The sequence below is a fragment of the Podarcis gaigeae genome (assembly GCF_964106915.1).
Source record: "Podarcis gaigeae genome assembly, chromosome: 2".
Taxonomy (NCBI): domain Eukaryota; kingdom Metazoa; phylum Chordata; class Lepidosauria; order Squamata; family Lacertidae; genus Podarcis; species Podarcis gaigeae.
The window spans coordinates 115,739,310-115,766,336 of NC_139679.1; the positions used below are offsets into that span (position 1 = coordinate 115,739,310).

Genomic DNA, 27,027 nt, shown 5'->3' on the forward strand with positions numbered 1-27,027 from the left:
TGTGGGAGGGGGCGGGAATAGCCACGCAATGGTTTATACATTATGTATTTGTGGATATTTATTTTGTGTGTTAATAGAAGTGTAGTAAAGACCAAACAGAGGATGAGCAGAGCTATGCTGAAAGATAACCAGTGCAGTAAAGAGGCTGGTTTGTCAGGGCGGGACTAGGAAGAACTGGGCCAGAGCTGTAGAGAAATAGTGTTTAAAGCAAAATTTTGTGAAGTTTGCCGACTTATTCCAGAAGAAGCAACTCTGGGAAATTGTACATGATAGGAACATTATCTTATCTCCTCAGCAAATTTTCCTTATGCTTGGCAGAAAAATCCAATGATATAAGAAAGCAGAACCTCATACCCCAAACCCAATCCTTTCACATGAATCAGGCCCTCCAAGTGTCCCTATTTCCCAGAGACAGTCCTGGGGCTACAAAAGCTGTCCTGGTGACTGATTTGATCCAGGAATGTCCCGCTTTCCCTTAGGATGCCCCTATTTTCATCAGAATAATGTTGGAGGGTATGGTAGGATGACCGTGTTTCCCTTGGAAATGTTGGAGGGTATGGAGCTATCTGAAGGCAGCTCTCCATACAGAGGTTTGCTTAATGTTTAATTATGTTTTCATATATGTTGGAAGCTACCTGGTATGACTGGGCCAACCCAGTGAGATGGGCGGGGTATAAATAGTAAAATTGTTGTTATGGAATAGGACACCCCTATTTTCATTTGAAAAATGTTGGAGGGCATGATGAATTTTGTGAGGAGGAAACTGTCTTTAGAGTTTAGATATAAACAGAAAGTTGGAGAGCTGAGCTCAGATGATGATGATGATGATGAAGATGATGAAAATTTATTATTTATATGCCGCAGCCACTTTGGGGCGGCTTCCAACAAATTAAAAATATTAAGCACAGTAAAAAACCAAACATTAAAAACTTCCCTATACAAGGCTGCCTTCAGATGTCTTCTAAAAGTCAGATAGTATTTCCTTGACATCTGACACTCCCAGGGCCACAAGTGTTGGATTCAGACCAGAGGCCTGGCCTGAAAGGGGTTACTGTTGCCTCAGTGTAATAACTTTGAGTCATAAAAATTCCATTCCTGCCTTTTGGTCAGAGCTTCTTCACAGATACAGCTGTATTCTGCTGTCCACACCCTTGGGCCTAGAAGAGGTACTTTGTCCTCAGCTTACTTTTTCTTTGGCCAAACCATTTTGCCAACTCATCAGCGCCATGTTTACTTGGGAGTAAATCCCACGGAACTCAGTAGGGCTTACTATAGATTAGGCATACATGGGACATGGACAATTTCTCTCTGATTCCTCCCTCCTCCTGGATATTTTTTTTTTAAAGCAACACCATGATGGGATAGTTTTTCAACCTTTGGGCCTGCTTTCAAGTAAAACATCTCTGGGCTTTTACAAGACATTTCTATCTGGAAAAGGAAACAAAGAAATCTAAATGCAACTAAAGTCTCCCTGTGCATTCCAGGTTCAAAACCAGGACTGACTGGAACAGTTTGACTTTGTGTTTTTAACACGCCTGGCTTCTATCACTGTCCTTTTGCAGGAGGCGTACGATTAACACAGCACCTATTGACTAAAATAAGCTTCTTGAGGAAAATGATCCACCCACCCTGTAGAAATGTGTACTGGTTCTATAAGACTGAGTGGCAGCAGAGGAAGCCATTTTGATGGTGGCAGCCATTTTGAATTTCCTGGAATCCAGTAAGCACTCCAGAGCAGGGAATGAAATAGAAATGAAATGGCATTCTCTCTCTCTCTCTCAACGGTTGGATATTCCAGGAGGAAGTGTTTCCTTCCACAGGGCAGATTTGAACAGTCGCATTTGCTACCACAGGGTGTAGCAGTGGCAGCCAACCTGGACGGCTTTAAAGAGGGGATTAGACAGGTTCATGGAAAACAAAAATATCAGGACCTATTTGTAATACTGGCTATATGCTGTCTCTAAAATCAAAAGTGGTACATCTCTGAATGCATAGGTGTCAACCCCCTGGGTGCCTGATCACCCACAAAATTCCTTATGAATTTGGCTGGGCACCCACAAATTTCAGTGCCAGGGCCATGCATGCTGCATAGCACCCATGGCCTGATCCAGCAGACAGGCTCTTACATTCTTAATTCTGTGCTGAGTACCACATATTGAGTGTCTGTGTTTCTGCAGAATTACAGACCTGGATAAAGTTAGGAAGGCCTAGAAATTACATGAGCATTTCGGCCCACACTGGAAGAATGGCAGATGCAACTGATGGACTATATGGAACTGGCAGAGATGACTGGCAGAATCCGAGACCTCGGAGAGGAACTGGTGGAGGAGGATTGGAAGAAATTTAAGGACTATTTACAAAAACATTGTAAATTATATGAATGTTAAGAAAGATGTAAGATTCGTAATAATATGGCTCCAATAAATTAGTTATAAGGAATATAAGTATAAATGTAACGGAAGGATAAGACAAATTTTGGATAAATAATATCCTAGAATTAAGATTTAAAGATTAAGAGTGATTTAAATTCTAAAATTTGAGACTCAATATTGGACAATTACATAATATAAATTGAACTAAGTAAATAATTTGCTAGAAAAATTTATGTGTTCAGAGTGCAGGAACAAGAGTTGTGAGGAAGTCCAAAGATGAGAATGAAATGTGGTTATTGAAAAAGAATATGTTTTTATGTACGTTGTTTATTGTTTAAAAATTTAATAAAAATTATTATAAAAAAAAGAAATTACATGAGCATTTCAGAAGCAGCAGAGATTCCAGCAGATTAGGCTGCCTTGAATTAACGTTTGCACATTTTACAAATCTGAGACAGGGCGGAATTCAGGCTCCGAATATTACTTCTGAAAATTTAGAAATGTTCATGCTATCTTTTTTTGACTTCTGACTGTGAAGTTCAGTTTATAAAACTGAAGTATTGTCAATTACTTTGTAGATAATAATATGCCAATTCAAATGCACTTTTAAAAGAAAGAAAAACAGATGGATCCAACAGTCTGCATAACTGGGAGCGTTGGAATACATAATTTGTGGAAGAGAGAAATTTCAGCGCAACAATTTATAATGTAATCATCATTAATCTGATGAAACAAAATTGGCAAGGCATGGTTATAATTGTTGGAAAATCTGCCTCATTTGTTTTTGCGCAGAAATAACATTGCCTCTGGTGAGTATCTGGCTTTGACTTTTCTTTTTTAAAAGGTATATAAGCAAATGGGACCTGCCATGAAATGTGGTGTGGAGTGTCCCGGCATGGATTATTCTGCAAGGGGCATGGTTAGCTGGTCAGCCAGGCAGCCAGCCATCTGTCTACTCCCCTTCTGGAATAATCCATTCCCTTCCCCTTCCTACACAGTTTTCTATTTAACCCCTGCCCAATAGTTAGCATTCTATGGATTGTATCCAACTAAATTTTACTCAGAGTAGACTCACTGATATCAATAAACCTAGATTAGTTATGTTCCTTAACTTCAATGGTTCAACTCTTGAGTATAATTAGCATTAGCTACAACCAAAACTGTTCTCGTTGGGCTGTTTTGGAGTTCCTCCATATGTCCCCCCCCCCACACTACTAACTTTTTGTGGGGTTACTTCTGCAAACCTTGCCATGTCCCTCTTTTGCATGGACGGCACTGTTTTGGCTGCAAAAGCAACGGCACTGTTACCTGAAGGGGAGGGTATTGCTTATTTAATTTATAAATTTCACACCCTGGTGTTCCCCCTGAAGGAGTCCAGGATAGCGACGGCGACTTATTTTTGCAAGCCAATTTGATTTAGGATTTGCTCAGCATTCCCCCACCCCGACCCCAAACTCATTTCAACTCTAAAAATCAAGAAGTATGCCAACCAACATTCTGGAGAGACATCGCTCACCTGTAACCATCTCTGTAGAAACAGGGCCATGTCTCTTGCGGCCTACGAGTCCATAAAGGCTGAACTTGTACTTCCGGGAAGGCGCTAGGTCATAGATGGTGACTTCCTGGGATCCTCCATCCACGGGCAGACTCTTCGGCTTGCCCTCAGCATCTTTATACTGGATCAAAAAGGAGTCAAAGGTCCCCGTGGGGACGTCCCAGGACAGGCGGGCAGAGTTCTCTTTGACGTCTGAGACGGAGAGCTGCCCCAGAGTGGGCTTCTCCAGGGCTGGTGCCGGGGCTGAAAAACGAACAAGAGGAGGAGAGGATGGTGGCTGCCGAACACTTAAGAAGGAAAGAAGTAAGCAGGTGGGAGAAAATATAATTATCCTAATCCCCAAGTATTTTTATTTTATTTTACCAAGCCTACTCAGAAGAAGTCTATTTTATTTCTTCAGTTTTTAATTCTTGCTGGGTTTTAATACTATTTCATGATCTGTGTTCTTACACAACCAAGTCTAGTGCCACCTAATGACCAAACTGTATAATGACACTATCCATGAGCCCAGGGGACAGTGGACTGTGAGCAACTTGGCTACAGTCCAGTCCCTCCTCTGGACTGAATAAGTTTATTTCACGGTAGGTTATCAGTTGCATTCATTAATTCATTGATTTCCAGATTTCTACACCACTATATTTTCAGAAAACTACCCAAGTGGTGTCTATAGGAGCCAGTGATGGCCGCCAGCTTGAATGGTTTTAAAAGAGGATTAGACAAATTCATGGAGGCAAGGCAATAATACTAATGATAATAATAATGATAATTATTATTATTTATACCCTGCCCATCTGGCTGGGTTTCCCCAGCCACTCTGGGAGGCTATCAATGGCTATCAACAGCTGTTAGCCACGATGGCTGTGCTCTGCCTCTGAATGTGAGTTACTGGAAATCAAAGGTAGGCAGAGTGCTGTTGTGCTCATATCTCACTTGCAAGCTTCCCACAGGCATCCGGTTGGCCACTATGAGAAGAGGATGGATGCTGGACTTGATGGGCCTTTGGTCTGATTCAGCAGGTTCATCTTATGTTCTTCAGTATACAGATATAGAACAGAATATACAACTGAAGCACTAATAATGAGAACTGAAAACTATAGAAATAAAACAGATCAAGGCTGCATGGAAACAAGGAAGAAACATGCTGTCAGGGAACTGCCATCGGAGCCAGAGGCGGAGGGAAGGCTCCAGAGCGATGCCGGAGAGGGTCCCAGCAGGGAGAGAGGCAGCCCATCTGCTGGGGAAGGAAATCAGCGTAACACCAGGGGTGAAGGGGGGCAGATGGGGGAATCAGAGAAAAGGCTCCAGGACTCTTCACCGGAGACCAGTGGGGAGAGCACGGGTACTCCGCTGCCCACACCCTCCCTGCGCAGAAGACTTCCGCGCAGGGAGAGTAGGAGGAGACTTGGCGTCAAAGAACTTCTTTGCTGGAAGAAGTTTAAGAAACACCCATTGATGGATCCTGCCAGCGACTGAGACAGCCACGAGTGCAAGGCTGTCCAGAGAGAAAGGGTTCAACCAGGCAACCTAGCCAGGAGTGGCGGCAACTTACGCACGAGCAACCCCCTTAGAACCATTACACATGCTAAGAGGAAGGAACGCTTGGCAAATCCACACTGTGATCAACTCCCGCCCAGGAACCAATATCCCCACTGTGGAAGGATGTATGGATCCAGAATTGGCCTCCACAGTCACTTACGGACTCATTGTTAAAACTGTGTTTATGGAAGACAATCTTACTCGGCTACGAGTGATCGAAGAAGAAGAAGAAGAAGAAGAGTGACTAGTGGGGTGCCACAGGGTTCTGTCTTGGGCCCCGTCTTATTCAACATCTTTATCAACGACTTGGATGATGGACTCAAGGGCATCCTGATCAAATTTGCAGATGACACCAAACTGGGAGGGGTGGCTAACACCCCAGAGGACAGGATCACACTTCAAAACGACCTTGACAGATTAGAGAACTGGGCCAAAACAAACAAGATGACTTTTAATAGGGAGAAATGTAAAGTATTGCACTTGGGCAAAAAAAATGAGAGGCACAAATACAAGATGGGTGACACCTGGCTTGAGAGCAGTACATGTGAAAAGGATCTAGGAGTCTTGGTTGACCACAAACTTGACATGAGCCAACAGTGTGACGCGGCAGCTAAAAAAGACAATACAATTCTGGGCTGCATCAATAGGAGTATTGCATCTAGATCAAGGGAAGTAATAGTGCCACTGTATTCTGCTCTGGTCAGACCTCACCTGGAGTACTGTGTCCAGTTCTGGGCACCACAGTTCAAGAAGGACACTGACAAACTGGAACGTGTCCAGAGGAGGGCAACCAAAATGGTCAAAGGCCTGGAAACAATGCCTTATGAAGAACGGCTAAGGGAGCTGGGCATGTTTAGCCTGGAGAAGAGGAGGTTAAGGGGTGATATGATAGCCATGTTCAAATATATAAAAGGATGTCACATAGATGAGGGAGAAATGTTGTTTTCTGCTGCTCCAGAGAAGCGGACACGGAGCAATGGTTCCAAACTACAAGAAAAAAGATTCCACCTAAATATTAGGAAGAACTTCCTGACAGTAAGAGCTGTTCGACAGTGGAATTTGCTGCCAAGGAGTGTGGTGGAGTCTCCTTCTTTGGAGGTCTTTGAGGCTTGACAACCATATGTCAGGAGTGCTCTAATGGTGTTTCCTGCTTGGCAGGGGGTTGGACTTGATGGCCCTTGTGGTCTCTTCCAACTCTATGATTCTAAGAAGAAATATTGAAAGCACATCATGTCCCCCCAAGAAGCCTGGGAAATGTATAAGGCTGTTGGGAATTATAGCTCTGTGAGGGGTATACTATAGTTCCCAGAATACTGGGGGTGTGGAGATGTGCTTTAAAAGTAGGGTGTGTGTGCAGCCTAATTTGGGAAGGAGTTGGGAGGAAAGGGAGGTTAGCAATATAACACTGAAAGAACACAGGCACGTTGGGGCTTGATTCACTTTGATGGGAAGAGGATTCCAGGAAACTGGTGCCGCAATGCTAAAAGCAGGTGCTCAAGTCACAGCACACCACTGCAAGGGTGATCCCAGGGCAGTTTCCATCATATTAAAAAAATACAAAACCAAAATACAGTATGTAAAATGTAACTAATTACTGCAGCAATATAGAGGCTAATCAGCATGGCAACTCTTGCTAGGTAACCCTCTAAAATGGTTGTGGGAACCACCTTCCCTTATGCCTTAGGATTCAGTGTTGCCCGACCCCCATCCCACACCCAGCAAGCAGCTCATTATAAATAACCGCCAACATCTCAGAATCCTGCAAAGTGGAATGGAAAAAAATTGGTGTTTATCACACCAGAACGGAGAAGCGGGCTGCTGAACCCCAAAATATGTGTCTGGAAGAAATATGGGAGTTAGTGAGTTAGAAAACTTCTGGGTTTGTTTCAGAAATATTATAAGAGGTGTTATGCAGTCGTCTTTGTGCAGGTTCTGAAACAAAGTAAAGGAGGCCTAGAAAAAAGAAAGGTGATCAAATATAGCTGAGTAAATGAGGGTTGTGGCTCATGCCTAGAGCATCTCTTCTAAATGGAGAAGGTCCTTGGTTCGCTCCCTTGCATGGCTGGGATTGTCCACTGAAACCCTGGCCAGCTCTTGCAAGTCAGTGTAGGCAATACTGAGCTACCATGATCTGACTCTGCATATGGCAGCGTCCTCAATTCGGGGAGCCCAGAGTGATGTACCTGTGGATGTCTTTGTAGTTAGAGGAGGATTGTAGCTCCCATCAGGTTTCTCCCCACTTAACTCCAGTTCGTACTCCGTTCTGGGGGTCAAACCCATCACGGTGACGCTTCTCTCTGTCCCCGGTACTCTGATTTCCCCTGGTGGGGCACTGGATTTGGGGTCCCTGTACTGAAGGGAAAAGCTGCGGAAGGAACTGGGTGGGGCCGACCAAGTCACACGGAGACTGTCCGGAGAGACGTCTGTCACAGTCAGGTCCCGCAGTGGCACTTCAGGGCTTTTTGTGGTGAGTCTAGGGAAAGTTTGGGTCTTGGCAGCAGAAGGAGATCCTGGAGCTGAAGAAAGAGAGATGTCGGGTGAGAAAATTGCAACCTCCTCCCCAGCTTTACTCCAACTAGCATACCTCCCCGTTCCCTGGGCATGGAATAAGGAGTGAAAGGCATATTGACTACTGTAGTGTACTCAATGACAGTGGGCTGCCCTTGAAGGCTATGTGATGGCTTTAGCTAGCAAAGAATGTGGCAGTCCATATACTTAGGGCATGGGTCACTGATAGCACATCTAAAGAGGGCTCCAGGCCCTGTGCTATTTATTTATTTTATTTAACAAAATGTATATACCGCTTTAGGTTTTTTTGTAGGGCTGTGCGTTTTTTGTTTTCTTTTTTTGCAATGAGTGAGAGTATTTACACTAAACTCACCCTCCACTTTCACCCTAGACCTAATTTGCCAAGAAAATTTGAATGAGGATAAATTTTATTAAGAATTACATGCCCAAACATAACTTTGTTTTAATTCTAATCAAGAATGCTGATTTTAGGGGAGAGCAGGGGCCAGTTCAGTGGAGAAGTATGCTAGCCAAACCTGTATCAGAGCTGACCCTGTCAAGAAGAGGGGGTGAGAAAAGGGTTGTATCCCACAAAATCATCCCTTTAGCACAAGGACTTCCATCTGTGCAATGGGACTCCCTGTCCCTCCCCACTGGGGGCAAATGAGGCAAATAAGTCCCGTTACATGGGCAGAAGTCGTTGTGGTACTGGATAGAACCACAATCATTTCCTCTATGGCCTCTTCACCCAGTCAGAGAGAGCACCTGCTTGAAAAAAACCGCACGCGCACACCCCACTCAAATATCCCAGTTAATTTCAAGGTGAGCACATAGAGATGCTGAGCAGTGGATGGTGGGAACAGCAGCTACGTGAACTGGTTTTATGGGTGCGTGGTGGAAGCCAACATTGCTGCAAAAGAAAGTGTGTGATTGAGGGAGAAATCTTTCAGCCGCACAGAAGCAACATGAAGGCAACAGCTCGGGACCACTGCTTTGCCTGGAGGAAGAATAAAGCAGTTAAACACAAAGGTCTCCAGAGACACTTTTGACCAAGGTCAGCACGTGACTATGGCTGGGAAAAGGGTGCACAATGGAAGATAAATAAATCACGTGACAGAGAAGAAGTAGTGCCAAAACAACATTTCGCAGAAACATAAAGTTCAGCGGAATTTCAAAATTCAGAAGGTGAAAAATTGTGAAGTTTATTTTTTTGGGGGGTGGGGTGTCCCCTCTTTTATTTTAACTCTTTGGGTCTTCCTAATAAATGTTCAAGGCATAACCTTAAACTAAATACTTAAAACTAGATACAATAACCTGCCAGTGTGAGGTTGTGTTTAGAGCACTGGTGATCTAGAGATGGTTGCTATATTTCAGTCTAACCTACCTAGCAGGGTTTTAGAGAGGATAAAAGGGGAGGTTTGGACAAAGCTGGTGTTTTAGACAGAAAACCAGAATAAAAATGCAATGAAATACTTAAATTAAATCCTTCTCAGTTACCCTGTTTTCCTCATTTATATTTAGTATCATCCTTGACTGGGATCATCATAAACATTTTTATCAAGAAGTCTATAAATACTCCTTTGTTTGCAAGCAAATTCATAGGACAAGGGGTGCCCCTCAAGGCCTTGCTGGACTACACCTTGAATCATCCCGCTGACCAGTGGCCATGCTGGTTGGGGCTCATGGGAGTTGGAGTCCAACCACAACTGTTTTTTGTTTGTTTTGTTTTTGGGTTTAGATCCCCTACAAAGGCTATCGTAGTTTGGTTCACAGACATTCAGACGATCTTGTGGCAACACAGACAAGGAGCAAAGGCAAACACAGTGACTGCGAGAAGCAGTGTGTAGCACAAAAAAACAGACTGGACAAAATTCCGGGAGCTGCAAGTGATTGCGTTATTTGGCTTCAGGAAGAAGGAGATAATTAGCTGGTGGACACTGTGACATTGGCGTGAAGAACGATACGAGTGAGGAAGTCAAGAAAGCTTTTGATTAGGAAAAAGAGAAAACAATTAGCCGGCCGCTGTCTGAATGACTTTCTGGAGCAGGGGTGGGGAACCTCAGGCCTGTGAGCAGAATGCGGCCCTCTACCCTCCTCAATCCGGCCCTCAGAACTTTCCCCAGGCCACAACCTTTGTCAGTCACGCTCCACCCTCTCTTCAAGTCTTTTCAACTAGCTGGAAGAGGTCCTTGAAATGTAATACAATGCCTCTCGCTCGTTTGGTCTGAGAATGGAGACTTAAAAAAAAAAAAAAAGGTTCCCCACTCCTGTTCTGGAGAATACGAAAGCAACACATGTCTGGACGGCACACAGATTCAGTTTGGTGGCAACACGGACGAGGCATGTGATTGTATGATTACAGGCAAGAAGGATAAAGTGAACCACCCTGGGAGACGGACGTCCTACCCATCCTGGTACCTGTGGCGGTTATAAAGGAGTATGACTTAGAGGAACGTCCTTTCAGCACCCCATGGATTTCCACATGGTAGGTTGTGCCAGGATCCAATCCGGTGATAACTGCTCTGGAGGAATCTCCAGGCACCACCAGCTCCCCTACTTCTCCAGTCCCCGTATTGCGGTAGAGGATGACCACGTTGTCAGAGACCCCTCTCACGCTGTCCAGAGACACCTCAATGCTGCCCGAGGAGCTGCCTACTACCGCTGGCTTGGGATGGTCTGAGTGGGAGTAACTGCCTCTCGCAGTTGGGGATTCTGTCTTCTGAAGCAGATCGTCAGTCTCTCTATCAAGCCGGTCCTTGAAACTCTCTATGACCTCCTCTGGCTTCCGGAGAATTAGATAGATGTATATGTCCCTGGCCACACTCTGTATGGTCCGGTTGCCATGGAGAGGGAAGTTTATGGCGCGGAGGTAGCTCTCCAAACGCTCGAGGAGGGTCCCGTTGTACGGGGAGAGCTTGGTCGAGATGTTCTCTGTCATTTTCTTCATGAAAAGCTCCTTAGCTTTGGCGACGTTGGAAGGGCTGCGGCCTGGCTGCGGCCTGTTGCCCGGCTGACCGGCTCCAGGCCCAGAGGAGGAAGAGTCAGGCCTTCGGTGGGAAGAAGAGGGGAGTGGTGTGGAGTACTGGCGGATTGGCTGGCTCGGAGCTGGTGCTGGTGGGATCAAAAATTGAGGCAGTTACAGCAAAGGAGGGGATGAAAGTGAGCTGTGGAGATGGGATGCATGGGAAGTGGTAAATCAATTGCAGAGGTAGATCCCCAATTGTTTAGAAAATCCCTGGTTTCCCACCCATCCACCCCTTCTGAAGCAGCCTGCAGTGGAGTTGGCACCCCACAGAAGAGACATGCGCACTGCTGACCCCTTCTTGGGAACCTTCCTTCAAGGTCTCACATCAGCTGCAATAAAAGCGAGGTAGTTAGTTTGAGCTCTCCCCAGAAATCACCCTTGTAGCCCTTTCTGTTCGTTGGATCTTCAGAGACCTGTGAGCTGTAAAGAGAAGGGAAGAACAAAGGGCTGTGGGAGAGAAAGGGACGCCATCTTCTGACCACTGCAGCTGTCGAAAGGAAATAATGAGATGGTAATGACAGATGGTAATAATACTTGGATAGAAAAGACGTGGGGAAAAGATTATGGTGAAAGATGAGAGGCGCCGAATGTGGGCAGTTTCATATTCATCTTGCAGTTACCCTTCAGCACGCCGTTTCCTACTGGGATGCTGTCTCCAGGACACCCTCCACACCCCGATTACCCTTAAAGAGTCCACCTTCTCACTGCCATCATTGCTCGCTGTGGCTGTCCTCCTTGCTCACTGTTCTTGCCACCTGCCTGCCTGTGAGGTTGAGACCCAATGAGCAAGCAGGCAGTGGCAGCCTTTGCCCCCCAGGGATGGCTGTTGGGACTGGTGCCCTTTGGGTCTAGTGGGTGGAAGGCAGGGAAGCCCAACAGTAGGCGGAGCCATAGCCAATGACAGGCAAGAGCCAGAGCCAATGGCAGGTGGAGCCAACTAGTCCTAGTTTTGCCTTCCTGTTGAGCTGAGTTTTTCAAGGGGCATTGCTGGGCTTAAAGGAGAAGGAAGGTGACAGCCAGGGCTTACCCCCTGGACTGGTTTTAAGAAAGAAGGTGGGCAGTTGGGGACTGGCTGAGGGCAGAATGAGGTTAGTGGGGTGGTGCCTCAGTTGTCTTCCACTGCTGAGCCTCCTTTTCACCACCATTGTTGTCTAGGCTGGAGACAGATGAACATGCAGGCCTTCTCCATGTGGTGTTCTCCTCCAATTGCTGCTGTCCTGCACTTTCTCCCCCCTAAAGTCAGAAAATCCAAATAGGAGAGCTGCATTGATCGCTTTGAAAATCCAAATAGGAGAGCTGCATTGATCGCATAGGGAATCTCCAAATTTAGGGAGGAGAAAATGGGGGACAGCAGAAGTTGGAGGAGAACGATGTGGGGGATTCAAAGGAGACACAAGAGGTTCACAATCCACATTAAGCTAAGGTATGAGCAGGTCCCTAGTCCTAGCAAGGAGTTAGGAAGTAACAATGGAGAATCGCTGGGCCTAGCCATACATTTGTTGAGTTTTGTTATGACCATTTCTTCCATTTCACCATGAGGTTTTAGTCCTTTATCAAAATTGGGAGAACTGTAGATTTCGAAAGATAGCTGAGTTTCAGTTCATGCACTTATTTCAGAAAGCTGAGAACGTCAGCTTCACATTTTAATGCAAGCCTGCCTCCTTTGCTCATCCTGAGCCATCCTTCTCCCTTAATCTCTTGCCACGTGGCATAACCTGTGGCCCCATAAGCTCACCTGCTGGCCTCACAAGTGGATTGATTTGCATGTTAGGGAAGCAGATGGCATGGACTATGAAACTCAGTCCTGTTTCCCTACCAGTTTTGTACTAGAGGTATCTGTGGCAGAGATCAGGCACTTAGTGTTGGCATCCCGTTAGGTTGAAGAACTGAAAGCAGGAATGGGAGTTGGTCAATCGGAAGAGCGCTGTGGCGTTTGCCTCCTAGGTGGGTCATAAGGAAAGGGTTAAAATGAGTGTGATGTGATTGGCCAGTGGAAACTGATAGGAAGAGTTAGAGTGGATGTTTTTGGAAGTCAGTTGAGAGTTGGGAGTTGGAGAAGGAAGAGGGAGGATAAGTCTGTGGGTTGGTTGAGTTGTGTGGTGAGAGAGTGAGAGGAACTGTTAGGTGGAGTCAGATAGATAGATTGTTGGGATAATCAGTTTGAAGTTGTTAGGAAACCTTAAACGTGTTCATGCTTATAAAAATAAACCTGATTATTAGTTAATGTTAACAACTGTCTGGACTCCGTGTGTACCTGAGGGAAACGGGTTGGTGGCAGCAAAGAGGCAATCAAAGTGGTGGCACAGGTATCAATAGACCGTCAAACGTCCGGGGACCCTGTGTGATCACCACAAGCACTCTGCTTCCCTTTGCCTTTGCTGTGTTCTGGATCACAAACTGTTTCGGAAAGTGTGGATTAGGTAGGTCCCCAGCTGAGACAAGGGGCAACCCTAGCTCCCAGCTGTAACCCCCGGGGCCCTACCAGTTGTGCTGACGATGATACTGGTGGCTCGGCTGTTCTCGCCGCTCTGGCGGGCGAACATGGTGATGCGGTATCGGGTGCTGCTCTCCAGCTCGTCCAGGGTGACGCTTTCAGGCGCTGCAGGCAGTTCCACACGCTTCACGGCCTGGGCGGGCCGAGAGGCAACCAGAGGCACGTAGCTCAGGATGTAGCCGTCAGGGCGAGAGGCTGGCGGTTCCCACTCCAAGGTCATGGAGTTTTCTGTCACCTGCGACGACTGCAGGCCACGCGGAGGAGCTACTCCTGGGAGGGGGAGAGATGTACATAGCACACAAGGCACTGAAATGAGACAGGAGGGCACTTAGAGGCAGCAGGAGCTTGTGCGGAATGAAAGTAGCAGGGAGGGAGCGGAGGCAGAGCGCTTTAAAACTGAGGACTAGAACCTTGATTTGTTGGCACAGGGTGTAACAGGAAGTGCAGGTGTTTAGTCTTATTCCAGTCTTAAAACTGGACAGCGTAATGCTGGTGGTCAACAGAAGAGGTTTAAAGACTGTCTCAAGGCAAATCTAAAAAAGCAGTATAAACACCAACAATTGAGAAACACCGGCCTGTGAGTGCTCCAATTGGAGAACAGCCTTTACCAAAAGTGTCATGGATTTGAAGACACTCAAACTCAGGACGAAAGGGGGAAACATGCTAAGAGGAAGACATATTTGGCAAACCCTCACCGTGATCGACTCCCACCCGGAAACCACTGTCCTCATTGTGGAAGGAAGTGTGGATCCAGAATTGGCCTCCACAGTCACTAACGGTCTCACTAGTAAATCCGTGTTCATGGAAGACAATCTTACTCGGCTACGAGTGATCGCCAGAGAAGAAGAAGTGCAGTTAAGGATATGATATGCAGGGGAAGGTGGTATAAGAATGTAAGAGAAGCTCTGCAGCTGGCATCATGCTCTGGCATCATGTTCTCGCAGTGCCAAAAGGAATCCTGAAACAGAACCAGCGCTTCTCTTGACACTGGAGATTCCCAGCAGCTGCTATTCGGGAGGCATGTTGGCTGTGACAGTGGAAGCAGGACATAGCCATTGCTGTTAGCATCCACAGAGGCCATTTTAGGATAGCGTGACCAGTTTGGCTGCACTGGGCACCACGCTGCAGGGGGCGCCACGGCAATGCTGCAAAATGGAGCATGAGAGGCAGCAGGGGAGAATTTGGACGCCACACAGGGCACCGCTGAAATGTGACAGCCCAAAGACCGCCACCGGTAGCCACTTGGAGCCTTTACCCTCCATGAATTAGACTGCATTCGCACACCAGTGCATCCTGTTTCCAAACATTCCACTATGTGCTAATTTCTGCAGCTTAGCTTTGTTGTAGCTTAGCTTTCACACAATGAAAAGGCCACTTCCAGAAGTGTAGAAGAATGTTGTGGGTGATTTTGGGTGTCCCTGCCTCTCTGCCTATGGATAAAAGGGGAAGAGGGAGAACTGGAGGATAGGTGGGTTATAAGGTGGTGCGGTGCATTTGGTCAGTGCCTCTGGCTGTTAACCGGAAGGTTGCTGGTTTGAGCCCACCCTGGGAAGGCTGCGGGCAAAAAGAGTTGGGCTAGGTGACCCTCAAGATCCCTTCCAACTACAGTTCTATGATTCTATGATCATTGTTATCACTGCCCCACAGAGAGTAATTTAGACTGGAGATGCGCACTCCTAAAGCTGAACTGGGAACAGGCTGCAAGGGTGGAGATGGACAAAAGAGAGAATAATAATAATAATAATAATAATAATAATAATAATAATAATTTATTATTTATATCCCACCCATTTGGCTGAGTTTCCCCAGCCACTCTGGGCAGCTCCCAATCAAGTGTTAAAAAGAGAAACACGTTGCTCCAGGCTACATACGTGTACGCACGGTCTGGGTGACGGGGGGTCCGTAGCGCTGCCCCTTTTCTGCCCGGACAGTGACAGTGTATTCCTCTCCCGGCGTCAGCCCTCTGCGTTCGAAGCCTGTCTCCGTGCCAGACAGACGTACTGATTCACCTGCCTGCTGATCCCGCTGTACATCAGAGGAGAAAGGCGCTGAGTAACTTTTTGGCACCAGAAGGAAACACCCAAAAATGCACCGCTGGGCAGTGCCCAGTTGTGTTGATACACACATGCAGCCCGGTCTGATTAAAGCTTTCTGAGTTGGCTGCCACTGCCACATCGAGCGGTAGCGAATGTCATATTTCAACCACACACAGTGTGAAGAAGTCCTTTCTGTCGCTCTTGAATCTCTCACAACCTGGGTTCACTGGATGACGTTCTAGTGTTAAGAGAGACCTCAACACCAGCCCAAGATATTATGCTGCTTGAGACAAAATGGTGCGCCCCTAGCCCACTAACAGAAACCAGCCGGAGGGGCAACTGGATCTTACTTTAGCACGAATCATAGGGCAACACCCTCCACCACAACTGAGGGCAGCAAGCTAGCTGAGTTGCCACAGTGCGAGCTGCATAGCGCAACCAGCTCTGCCCTCCAACATCTCACTGGCGCCCCCCTCAGCATCTGCCTCATGAAGTGGCTGTCTCACTCTAGCTAATGTTAGGGCCGGTCCTGATATACCTCTATTCCCTCTCCCCCCCATACACCATTCACAATTTTTCTAGCCAAATGAATGAAGCCCCCTGCTCAAAGACCCACCCTTACAATCTCCCCCTGTAGCCTCATTGGAGTTCACCGATTGTGTCTGCGTTGCTCCGGGACAGGAAGAAGGAAGTCAAATGACACCGAGGTTGGTTCAAAGAAAGAGTTTATTCTGCTCTCCTGATAGCAGAAGGCACTTGCGTGGTGAGTCCACAGCAAGTCCAAAGAAATGAGAAGTTTCATGCAGTATATATATCCTCCAGGCACCCTCTCCCTCCTTCCTCCAACCACGTCAGCCTATGTACGCAGGTTGACATCACATATGTTCTTGCTCTGGTATTCTTAACCATAAAAGGGTATTCCTTCCTGTACTTCTGACCATAAAAGGATCTTCCTCTTCCTACTCTTATCTTGGAGGAAGAGGTCATCATCTCCGAGAATATGCTCTGGCATTGTTCCCGGACTTAGGACCGTGCGTCTTTTGTGGTCAGGACATAAGATAAGGCACAGAGTGTCATCCCTGTTCCACTAGAACAGCCAAGGTCATCCTTGCCGTCACAAACTGATAAAGGAGAGGGCTCTGAGCACTTGTTTATACATTGACTCAGAGCGCAAGTTAATGGATTTTAGCTAAGGAAAAATAGGGATTTTGGTGCAGTTTCAAACTGCCTGCACAGTCAGTTTTGGGTTTGGTAAACCCATTCCTTCACCCCCTTCCCTGCTTTCTGTGGAAGCACATTGTCCCAAAGAGTGGTTACTTACTGTGGGCTTCACGTGAATTTCATACGCATCCACAGATACTTCCGGGCGGTTCCACTCCAAGCGGAAGGACGTCTCATCTCGATTTTTCACATGGATGCCAATGGATGGAATCTCTGTTCAGGTCAAGAGCAAGAGGAGGGTGGTGGAGAGGCAGAAAGAGTTGAAAACCAAATTTATTTCCAGCCTTCTTTTAACACTCACCCTCCCCAGTGTGTCCCCCAAAAGCGCATTGATCTGAACCTCAGCAAGATAAAAGCCCTGATGCCTAGGGTGGCTAGAACTTGCATACCATTTGCATATGCAATTATACAGTATATTTATATATGCAAATTTAGGAGGGGGAAATAATAAAAATGGAAATACAATACATCACACCACAGCAGGAAAGACTGTGATCAGGTGACCAGAGTGCCTGACTATGATAATTAAGATGATTTTATTCATGAATTACATTCCCCTCAAGGTGATTTATGTACACGCGATTAAAAAACATTGTTTTAAAAACAAAACAACAAAAACCTCAAGACAGATTTAAAAACCAATATAAAATTTATAACAACAACAACAATAATAATAATTGCTTGTGCTTCACCCTAATATCCCAGGGCGGGTCACAGCAATTTAAAATGAAACATTAAAAGCAGATTTTTTTTTAAAAAAATGAATGTAAATGTAATGATTTTTTTTTAAATGTATAATTATTAAAAAATTGCAATCACCAAAAATAGAGTGGATGAACACCTAAACAAAATAAAAAGAGCACTAAATCAGAGACCTTTTCATACCGGATGTAAAAGCTTGTTCGGTATGCTGCCTACTATTGATGAACAAGATAACTATTCCGTTATGAAAAACAAAGGCTTCCTCTCACTTACATGGTTGGCAAGCATCAGGGTTTGACCTGAAGTGCCTGAGGAACTTGCAAAATAGCCTGAGGGCAAGAGAAGCTAACCCAACACCCTGAGCTACTTGGCCACAGCGATTTCGTCTTGAGGTGTTTCCTACCTACCTATGGAACAGTCTTCTCCTGAATAACCATCATGGCAGAGGCACACTCCGTTCTGGCACTCCCCACGGCCGCTGCAGTCCTCCGGACATGCCAGTTGCCCGCAGTCCGGCCCGGTATACCCCTTGTGGCAGGCGCACACGGCTCCTTTCAGGCAGCGGCCTCTCTGGTTGCAGTCGTTGGGACAGGCCTTGGTTCCACAGGCTGGGCCCGTGAAGCCGGGCTCACAGACGCACCGCCCATTGTGGCACTCTCCTCGCCGGTTGCAGTTGCTGGGGCAGGCCCGGCTCCCACAGTCGGGCCCGGAGTAGCCAGGGTCGCACACGCACTGCCCATCCACACATCGGCCACGACCTTGGCAGTCCTGCGGGCAGGCCGGGTCGGCACAGGAAGGTCCAGAGTAGCCAGTGAAGCAGGCACAGCGCCCATCCACACAGCGCCCTTGGTCATTGCAGTCGTCTGGGCAGGAAGGTGGCTCCTCGCAGCGGGCACCGGAGTAGCCGGGGCGGCACTGGCAGCGCCCATTCGTGCACTTGCCACGCTGGGGGCCACCACAGCCACCTGGGCAGGTTGGCTCGGCACAGGTGGGGCCACTCCAGCCTGCCTCGCATTCGCACAGGCAGCGGGAGAGGTCAAAGGAACCATGGTTCGAGCATAAGGTGCGGGTGTCTGTCTGGCCTAGGTGAGGGGCGAGAGAAAGTAGGGAAGGGAAGAAGGGGGTCAGGGATTGAAAGCCAGGCCACACCTAACCATCTTGTGGGTTTATTTATTTGCACGTACAGTCATACCTTGGTTCACAAATGGAATCTGTTCCAGAAGTCTGTTTGACTTCCGTAAATGTTCGAAACCAAGGCGTGACTTCCGATTGGCTGCAGGAGATTTCTGCACTCAATCAGAAGCGACGTAAGCTGCATCGGACGTTCGGGTTCCAAAGAACGTTTGCAGACCGGAACACTTATTTCCGGGTTTGCAGCATTCGGGAGCCAAAATGTTCGAGTCATAAGGCGTTCGAGAACCAAGGTACGACTGTATTGCCTATATATCACGCCTGTCAGGGCGAGCCATCAGTGAATCACACTGTGCAAGTTGCAGTTAACTCTTTATTAGCAAGAACACGATAGAAACAGGAGGGTCAGTCCTAATGAGCACAGCAGCTCATCTCCAGTAGGCCTTGCCCCTACGAAGCAGTTGCTAAGACTGAAGGTTCCCGCCTCCTCACAGCTGCCCAAGTCCCATCATCTCCAGGGTTTTTCCCCAAGCAATCAGAGACTGCGCTTCTGTGAAGCCAACCTCTCCTCTGCCCTTTTCATGCCTCTTCTGGTTCTGGAAGACCAGAGGGGAGGAGAGCTTGTCGCAGCAGGAGTGGGAGACACCTGTGACTCTTTACCAGCCTGACTCATCTATGCTTCTTGACCTCCCTCCTGCTTCAACTTCTGCCTCTCATTCTAGACATTGCCACAGAGTCTCCCAGCTCACCAAACCCTGCTACATCCTCAGCTTCTGACACCTCCTCCTCCCAGTCTTCTCCCTCTGACCGCTCATCAGTATCCCACCACTACTCCCCAGGCTCTGAGTCTTCTTTCCTTGGAAGAAACTGTAGTGGCATACAGGGTTCTCTCCCACCCGCATTTCATCCTCACAAGAACCCTGTGAGGTAGGTTTCCTTGTGCCCCAGGGAGGTCACTTCAGTGCTGCATACCCTCTCCAAGGCCTTACCTGTACTAGCCTGGGAACTGCTGGTCGCAGGGCAGCAGCCTCCCCCAGCCTGGCAGGTGTCCCGCAGTGAACGCACTTCGTTCTCTAGTGCCTGCAGCCGTCTCAGGAGGTCCTGGGTGTCCTCGGTGCCAGGTGGGCACCCACAGGACTGCTGGGGCAGGTTGATGCGGTGTGTGAAGACCACATGCTCCTGGTCTGGCCCTTCCAGCGTGTGCTCGTACAGGCCCCCTCCTCTGGAGGAGCCAGGAGGGCCCAGCGCCTCTTGGGGTGCAGAGGAGGCTCCCTCATCCTCGGTGCCATCTCCCTTCAGCTTTATTGTGTAGATATGAGAGAAAACGGTAGCGTTGGAGGGGATGACCCGGTGGGGCACATGCGCCTCCCAAGAGCTCCCCAGCCAGAAGAGGAACAGAAGGAAGGGCATGGGTCTTGGTTGTCTCCCCATGCTCTAGACCTGTGAGGGAAATGGCAACAAAAACAGATGGATGGATGAGGGCCGACAAAATGGACCTGAAGGTGCATTCGGTTGTGTGGAATATTGCATCTGTTTTCCTATTACTATGGAAGTATACTTCTGTCCTATTTTCTAATATTCCTTTCACACTCAGAGAGCTAGCCAGCAATAAATCACAGAGAGTATGTGATGCTAACTCTTTGTTAGGAGAAACAAGGCCTGCTCACGGTTGCCTGGCCTAATGAGCACAGCAATTCTTCTCAGCAGTTTTTGTCCCTATGAGGCAGCCGTGGAGGCTGAAGATCTCCTCCTTCCCACAGTTCCATAAGTCTGTTCCTCCCAGGTCTATACCAAGCAATCTGAGACTATGCCAGCACACTTGTCTCTGCTCCTCCCTCTTCATATATCTTTTGGTCTTGGGAGACCAGGGGAGAGGGGAGCTGGTCACAGCAGGAGGGGGAGACGCCCTGGCTTCTTCACTAGCCTGACTCATCTCTGCCTCTTGGCCTCCCTCCTCTCTTGCTTCTGCCTCTGCTTCCAGACTTCTCTCTGCCACAGACTCTTCCTGCTCGCTAAGTCCTGTTGTCTCTTCAGTTTCCAATACCTCCTTCCAGTCTTCTCCCTTTGACCATTCATCGTTGTCCCACCACCACTCCCCAGGCTCTGAGCCTTCTTCCCTTGGGGGTTCCCCAGCTGGTTCCTCCCACCATTCCCCTGTGTCCAGCCATTCCATGACACACGCCAGGACCTGTCATGTTATGCAACTGTGGCTCTTCAACCAGTATGCCAGCACAGAATCACAGAACTGTAGAGTTGGATGGGACCCCAAGGGTCAGCTAGGCCAGCCCACTGGAATACAGGAATCACAGCTCAAGAATTTCAGACAGGTGCCACCAACCTCTGTTGAGAAACCTCTGGTGGAAGAGAGTCTACCACCACATTTAGCATGTTGTGCAGAATTTCATTCACACCAGTGGGTGTCACGTGACACAGCCACTAACATCACTGGACAGTGTTGCTACTCCTCCACTCTTTCTGCACATGTCTGATTTTGCTCCTCCATGACTCCTCAATAAAAACAGCAGGAAAGCTCCATCTGGTACGCAGGCTGAGACCCTACCTGCCCGCAGACTGTCTTGCCAGAGTAGTGCATGCTCTAGTTATCTCCCGCTTGGACTACTGCAATGCGCTCTACGTGGGCCTACCTTTGAAGGTGACCCGGAAACTACAACTAATCCAGAATGCAGCAGCTAGACTGGTGACTGGGCATCTGATGAGTTCAACTGTTCCCTACAAAGGTTGATGCCATAATTTTTTTTCTACCGCCACTGTTTCTGGGAATAGCAGGTAGGCAGAGAGCTGTTGGCTCATGTCCATCTTGTGTCTGGTTGGCTATGGTGAGAACAGGACGCTGTACTTGATTTAGGGGTGCCAACTTTAATAAAGCATTTTGGGGCCCAGGTAAGGTCTCCCCTAATATGGGCACACCCATACCATTTGAATGGCAATGCCCATCAACATTGGGGGGGGGGCTCCTAATTTTATTGGAGGGCACAAGGGGACCTCGGCCCCTAGAGGTTGGCTCCTATGACTAGATGGGCTGAGAGAGAGTGGCTTGCTTAAGACCACCTGATCCGTTTATAAGTGAGGTGAAATTTGAACCATGGACCTCCTCATTCACTGCTCAACCTCTTGGCTGCCCGCTACACCCATCAGCTTTCATGTAATAGCCAAGAGGGGATGGTGCTTTTGGCCAAAGCTACGTTAGAAAAACATAATTGTCCGACAATGGGTTACCCACAGTTCAAAATATGTGTTTGTTTAAGGTTCATTCTTTATTGGCTAGTCTTCAGCCAAAGCTCTCAGGGTGGCTTAGGAAGATTAAAAACAAAATTAAGTCAGCAAACAGCAGAGTTGATAGAAGCTCCAACCTTGAAACATTCGGCATAAAATGTTCCTTGGTAGCCACAGTGTGTGAAAGGGAAATGGGTGCGCAATGAATGATGCATGACTGCTTAGTAGGGGAAAGGATGGAGCTCAGGGGTAGGCCATCTGATCTGCATGCAGAAGGTCCCATCTCTAGGCAGGGCTGGGTTTACCGCCTGAAACCCTGGAGACCCATTGCCAGTCAATGTAGACAATTCTGAGCTAGATGGACCAGTGGCTCTGACTCCGTACAAGGCAGTTTCCTGTGTTCCTGTGCCATAACTCTTCCTCTCTGAGCACTTATTCAGACTTCCGCTTATCTCAGTGCTTTCCCCAGAGGAAAATCACTCTTTAGTGGTCCGTCGGAATAAATGGTGATGCAGGTTTTCTCCCTAGAGGCATTTGCTCCAGTTTAGCACTAAAGAGCAGGTTTTCCCTGGGAAGGGAGAGGGGAAAGGGGAAAGCTGATGGGATCCAAGTCTAGTAAGTGCGAAAACCTCCCATGCTTTCTAAAGGAACAGGACAAGTGGAAGTGAGGACAAGCCCTCAATTTCAATCACAGGGCAGCTACATCCAAGCCAGGTTCGAACCCACAGAGCGTTGAACGCACCATGTATTTAAGCTCTCGTCCACCTGCTGATTCTTGTAACCTGTCGCTCGCCTTATGCCAATCTGATTTACACATCAAAGCCTTGGGCAGAACTGGAGTTGTGAATTTGATGAATTTTCATGGATGAATTGCTGGGGAAATGTGGAAAAAAGATTGGAAAAAATGAGGGATTGGGGGAAACGGCATTTGACTGATTTATCCACCCCTAAATATAAAGGTAAAGGTAAAGGGGCTCCTGACCATTAGGTCCAGTTGCGGACAACTCTGGGGTTGCGGCGCTCATCTCGCTTTACTGGCTGTACAGCTTCTGGGTCATGTGGCCAACACGACTAAGCTGCTTCTGGCAAACTAGAGCAGCACACGGAAACGCCATTTACCTTCCCGCTGGAGTGGTACCTATTTATCTACTTGCACTTTGATGTGCTCTCAAACTGCTAGGTTGGTAGGAGCAGGGAACAAGCAATGGAAGCTCATTCCATCGTGGGAATTCGAACCTCCGACCTTTTGATCAGCAAGTCCTAGGCTCTGTGGTTTAACCCATAGCGCCACCCGCATCCCTTACCCCTAAATATAACCCCACTTAATTAAAAGGAGGGAGGATATCCAGAAGACAAAATTAAAGTTTGTTTTTTTTAAGGGGAAAGTGATTAACCAGGAACAACCAGCCAGCCAACAGCAGCTGTTCCTAGTAAATAAAAACAACTGTGAAGTTCAGGAAAATTCATGTCTGTTGACGCGTGTTAAAACCTCTCTCTCTCTTACACACACACACACACACACACACACACACACACATAGACACAGAAGCTGTTCCTTGATGCAACCTCGGTTGGAGAAACCCACTGAAAGGGGTGGTTTTCTCGCCTGTTCCTGCAGCAGCACAACCACTGGATTAAAAAACCAGCTAAGGAATTGTCAGGCACAATGCGGATATCTCCAATTGCATTGATGTGGACAGCAGGAATGCAAAACAGAGGCATGACAGGGATCCCATAGCGCTGGCCAAAGCCAAGCAGTTGGGAAGCAGGAACAGCAGTGCACAGCAGGGGGCGGGGGGGGAGGGGACGGAAGGACAAGCCATGGAGTGCTGTGAAATGCAAGCAGAGACGTGGCCAGGAGTCAGATATGGTGGAGGAAGCTGGCAGGGTAGAAGGGGAGAAACGGATTAGATAAGAGTGGGCCAGGACAGACAGAGGGAGCTCAATCTTATCCTTAAAGCTTCCTTGTGACAACAGTCTGCAGCACAGCCGTGGATTGACCTGCCTCCAGAGGTTGTGGGATTTCCTTACTTGTAGCCGCCTGGGCCTCAAACTCCTGGATCCAACACTGTTCCCCCCCCCAAAAAAATACTTTTTATTTCTTTTTCATAGCAACAACAAATAAAACAAATACTTTTACATTCAAAAATTTGTATGTCTTCTTATTTACCCTGCGCCTTATTGCGCCCAGACTTCCTTCCATCCCTTCAATGGTTTTCATCTTTTCTTACAGTTTCTTATTTACACTCCATCCACATTACAAGATTTACATTAATCCTGCTACAGTTTTTAAATTCTTACAATTACTCCGTATATATTCAAGAAATTTACTCCAATCCTTTTCAAATTTTGCTTCTTTTTGGTTCTGGATCTTATAAGTCAATTTCACCAATTCTATGTATTCAAACATTTGAATACATTCTTGTGGGGGAGGAAGGGAAAGGAGAATGTGAGCCGCTTTGAGACTCCTGAAGGGGAGTGAAAGGCGGGATATCAAATCCAAACTCTTCAATAAGCTATAAGAGATTACATGTCTCATTGTGCATGTCTGGATAGGCTTGCCTGAACAGAAATGTTTAACCAGGCGCTAAAAAGAGTTCAGCAAAGGAAACTGCCTGGTGTCAATAAGCAGAGAGTTCCAAAGTGTAGGTTTATAGAGGAAAAGATGTATTTCTTACCAATGCGGAACAAGTGTTATGTGGCACCACAGACTGAAGTGGTCAAGGGGGCTTATAAGGGGTAAGACCATCTCGCACATAAACTGGTCCCAAGCTATTAAGGAATTTTAACACTAACACCTTGCACTTGGCCCAGCATCAAATTGGCAGCCAGCGCAGATGTCTAAGCAGAGGTGCAACATGCTGACAGGGTCTCGCTCCGGTCAGCAATCACGATGCAGTAGCTGCAGCTTCCAGATCAAGCTCAAGCAAAGCCCCACATAGAGTGCAAAGCAGTCACTTAATCTTGAAGTCACCAAGGGCAATGAAGTCCTGCGCCGAAGAAGTTCTTTCTTAGCCTGGCCTTTGACACCTGCGATACCTATTTTTAGGACCCACCTGCTTCCCCCCTCAAAAGTACCCTTTTAACATCCACAAGGCAGCAAACAAAAAACAAAACAAAACAAAACAAAGCTTCCTGTCAGGGAAGAAGAAGATGAAGAAAGTTTAACCAATAGAGTTTCTGCCTGCCATGCAGCTGGTCTAGGAAATGGAGGGGGGAATGGTGGCGAGAGACCCTATCCTGAATTGACCTTATTCTATAATGGGGAATTAACATTTCCCCTCTCCCTTTGGGTCAGCGCACTGCTGGAATCCATGGGAGTTAACAAACATCTGAGCTCCTGCACCAGCTTTATTATTATTCCAGCTGTTGGCCTGAAGTGCTGCAATTTTCCAATAAACTTTCCTGGACTTCCCTTCGTTCCCTCCAGGGGCTGCTCCGTTACTTATTGGGAGTAAATAAAACGCCTGTTCTCCTCTCATGCTACAATATGAATAGCCTCTTACAGAAGGACTCAGCAGGAGAGAAGCACCAGGCGCCTCGCCTTCCAAATTTCCCTTCCCTCCATTTGCAAACTCTCTAGAACGCCACCGTCGCCAAATCTGAGAGGATTCGGTAGTCCCGGCCTGCCCCTCTCCCCTCAGCCCCCAGCCGCCTCTTTGACGGAGAGAGGTTTCAAACGATTGGTATTGATGCTCCTTCCGATAAATCAGACCCACACATTCCCCCCCGCACATAACCGCCACGTGCTGGGTGGGGGCAGGAGTGTCGTGCTGATTCATCGGCCCGGTATTTCCCGCCACAAGCCAATTCTGTCGCCTAACCATACGTCCAGCCTGAAGGGGGATTAAGTAGGATTCTGAATTGGGACAGAACAGACCTCGATGCCAAGGGACCTCTTTACAGGATACAGTTCCTCAAGCAGAGAAGTGAGCCAGGGTGGGGCGGGGAAGCACTCTGTGCGCGCTCTGAGAAAGGAAGGGGTAGAAACTTCCGTTCGGTGCACAACTTATCTGCAAACCTGCCTACTTCACACTTTTCAAAAGAACAGGAGCACCAAAGCGAAGGCATCCCTTGAAACTAGCACTTCTCGCTATTTTGCACCGCCGTTCTCTAATCAAATGGGACGTGGGTGGCACTGTGGGTTAAACCACAAAGCCTAGGGCTTGCCCATCAGAAGGTTGGCGGTTCAAATCCCCGCGACAGGGTGAGCTTCCATTGCTCGGTCCCTGCTCCTGCCAACCTAGCAGTTCGAAAGCACGTCAAAATGGAAGTAGATAAATAGGTACTGCTCCAGCGGCAAGGTAAATGGCGTTTCTGTGCGCTGCTCTGGTCCGCCAGAAGGGGGTTAGTCATGCTGGCCACATGACCCGGAAGCTGTACGCCGGCTCCCTCGGCCAATAAAGCGAGATGAGCGCCGCAACCCCAGAGTAGGGCACGACTGGACCTAATGGTCAGGGGTCCCTTTACCTTTACCTTTCTCTAACGAAGCAATATCCAATAATGCATTATATTAAAGGATATTGCTTTGCAATAGAAAATGTGTGTATGGAACAAAATGAATTTTTACTAAGACTTTAAAAACACACACACAAACGGATGTGGAGAACTGAACCGAAAAGATTGGGGAAAATACGAAGCTGAAAGAAACCGAAATTGTCAGGTTTCTCCATCGCTAGCAGGGGTGGGACACTCTTTTATGCTCGTTGACGCCTTTTATTTTTAGTTTGCACCCTGCTTGTCTAATCGCCAGCACTAAGAGCATTTTAATGGTCTTTTGCAGCAGCCTCATAAACGGAAATTTAGGGAGGGAGGTTTTTCTTGGCGTGGAAATCAGGGCTGGGGGCTGGGAGAGTTGTGACCTGCTACATATCTATACGTCAGTCCAGCTATTCAAGGCACTGGAGCAGGGTGTGTGTGTGTGTGTGTGTGTGTGTGCGTGTGTGTGTGCGTGTGCGTGTGGAGAGGTCTCATCCCTCCATCAATGATCCCAAATCACTGGAAGATATGTATAACTTCAAAAGAGTTAGAAACCTCTCTTGCTTTAAAATGAAGCAAAACAGCCTCTGTGACGGGAGCTTGGATGGTCACCACACAAGGTGCAGGGACTCGCAGAGAAACAGCCAGAACATACCTATGGGTAGCTTAATATGTTCAAAGAGTTTTAATTATGGTTACCAGATTTTTTTCAATGAATCCAGGAACACTTTTTT

The 27,027-nt window shown here is 47.5% G+C and overlaps 1 protein-coding gene and 1 long non-coding RNA gene across 20 annotated transcripts in view; one reads left to right on the plus strand and one right to left on the minus strand.

Annotated features, from left to right (window-relative positions):
- TNXB (tenascin XB) overlaps nt 1–27,027 on the minus strand; it is a 119,669-nt gene that overhangs the window by 61,293 nt on the left and 31,349 nt on the right. For 16 of the 19 annotated variants that reach the window (XM_083721931.1, XM_083721933.1, XM_083721932.1 and 13 more), the window contains exons 2-9: nt 19,570–20,020; nt 17,857–18,531; nt 16,848–16,960; nt 15,362–15,515; nt 13,479–13,760; nt 10,390–11,082; nt 7,647–7,979; nt 3,889–4,170 (exon numbers count right to left, since the gene is read on the minus strand). In XM_083721931.1, the coding sequence (XP_083578057.1) occupies nt 3,889–4,170; nt 7,647–7,979; nt 10,390–11,082; nt 13,479–13,760; nt 15,362–15,515; nt 16,848–16,960; nt 17,857–18,531; nt 19,570–20,011 (2,974 nt within the window). In that variant the 5' untranslated portion in view covers nt 20,012–20,020. The remainder of the gene's footprint in view (nt 1–3,888; nt 4,171–7,646; nt 7,980–10,389; nt 11,083–13,478; nt 13,761–15,361; nt 15,516–16,847; nt 16,961–17,856; nt 18,532–19,569; nt 20,021–27,027) is intronic. The other 3 variants (XM_083721923.1, XM_083721922.1, XM_083721925.1) reach the window with 2 other exon arrangements.
- On the plus strand, nt 1,014–4,117 carry LOC310838235. The gene is made up of 3 exons (XR_014560835.1): nt 1,014–1,166; nt 2,951–3,185; nt 4,019–4,117. It is a non-coding gene; the product is annotated as an uncharacterized lncRNA (long non-coding RNA).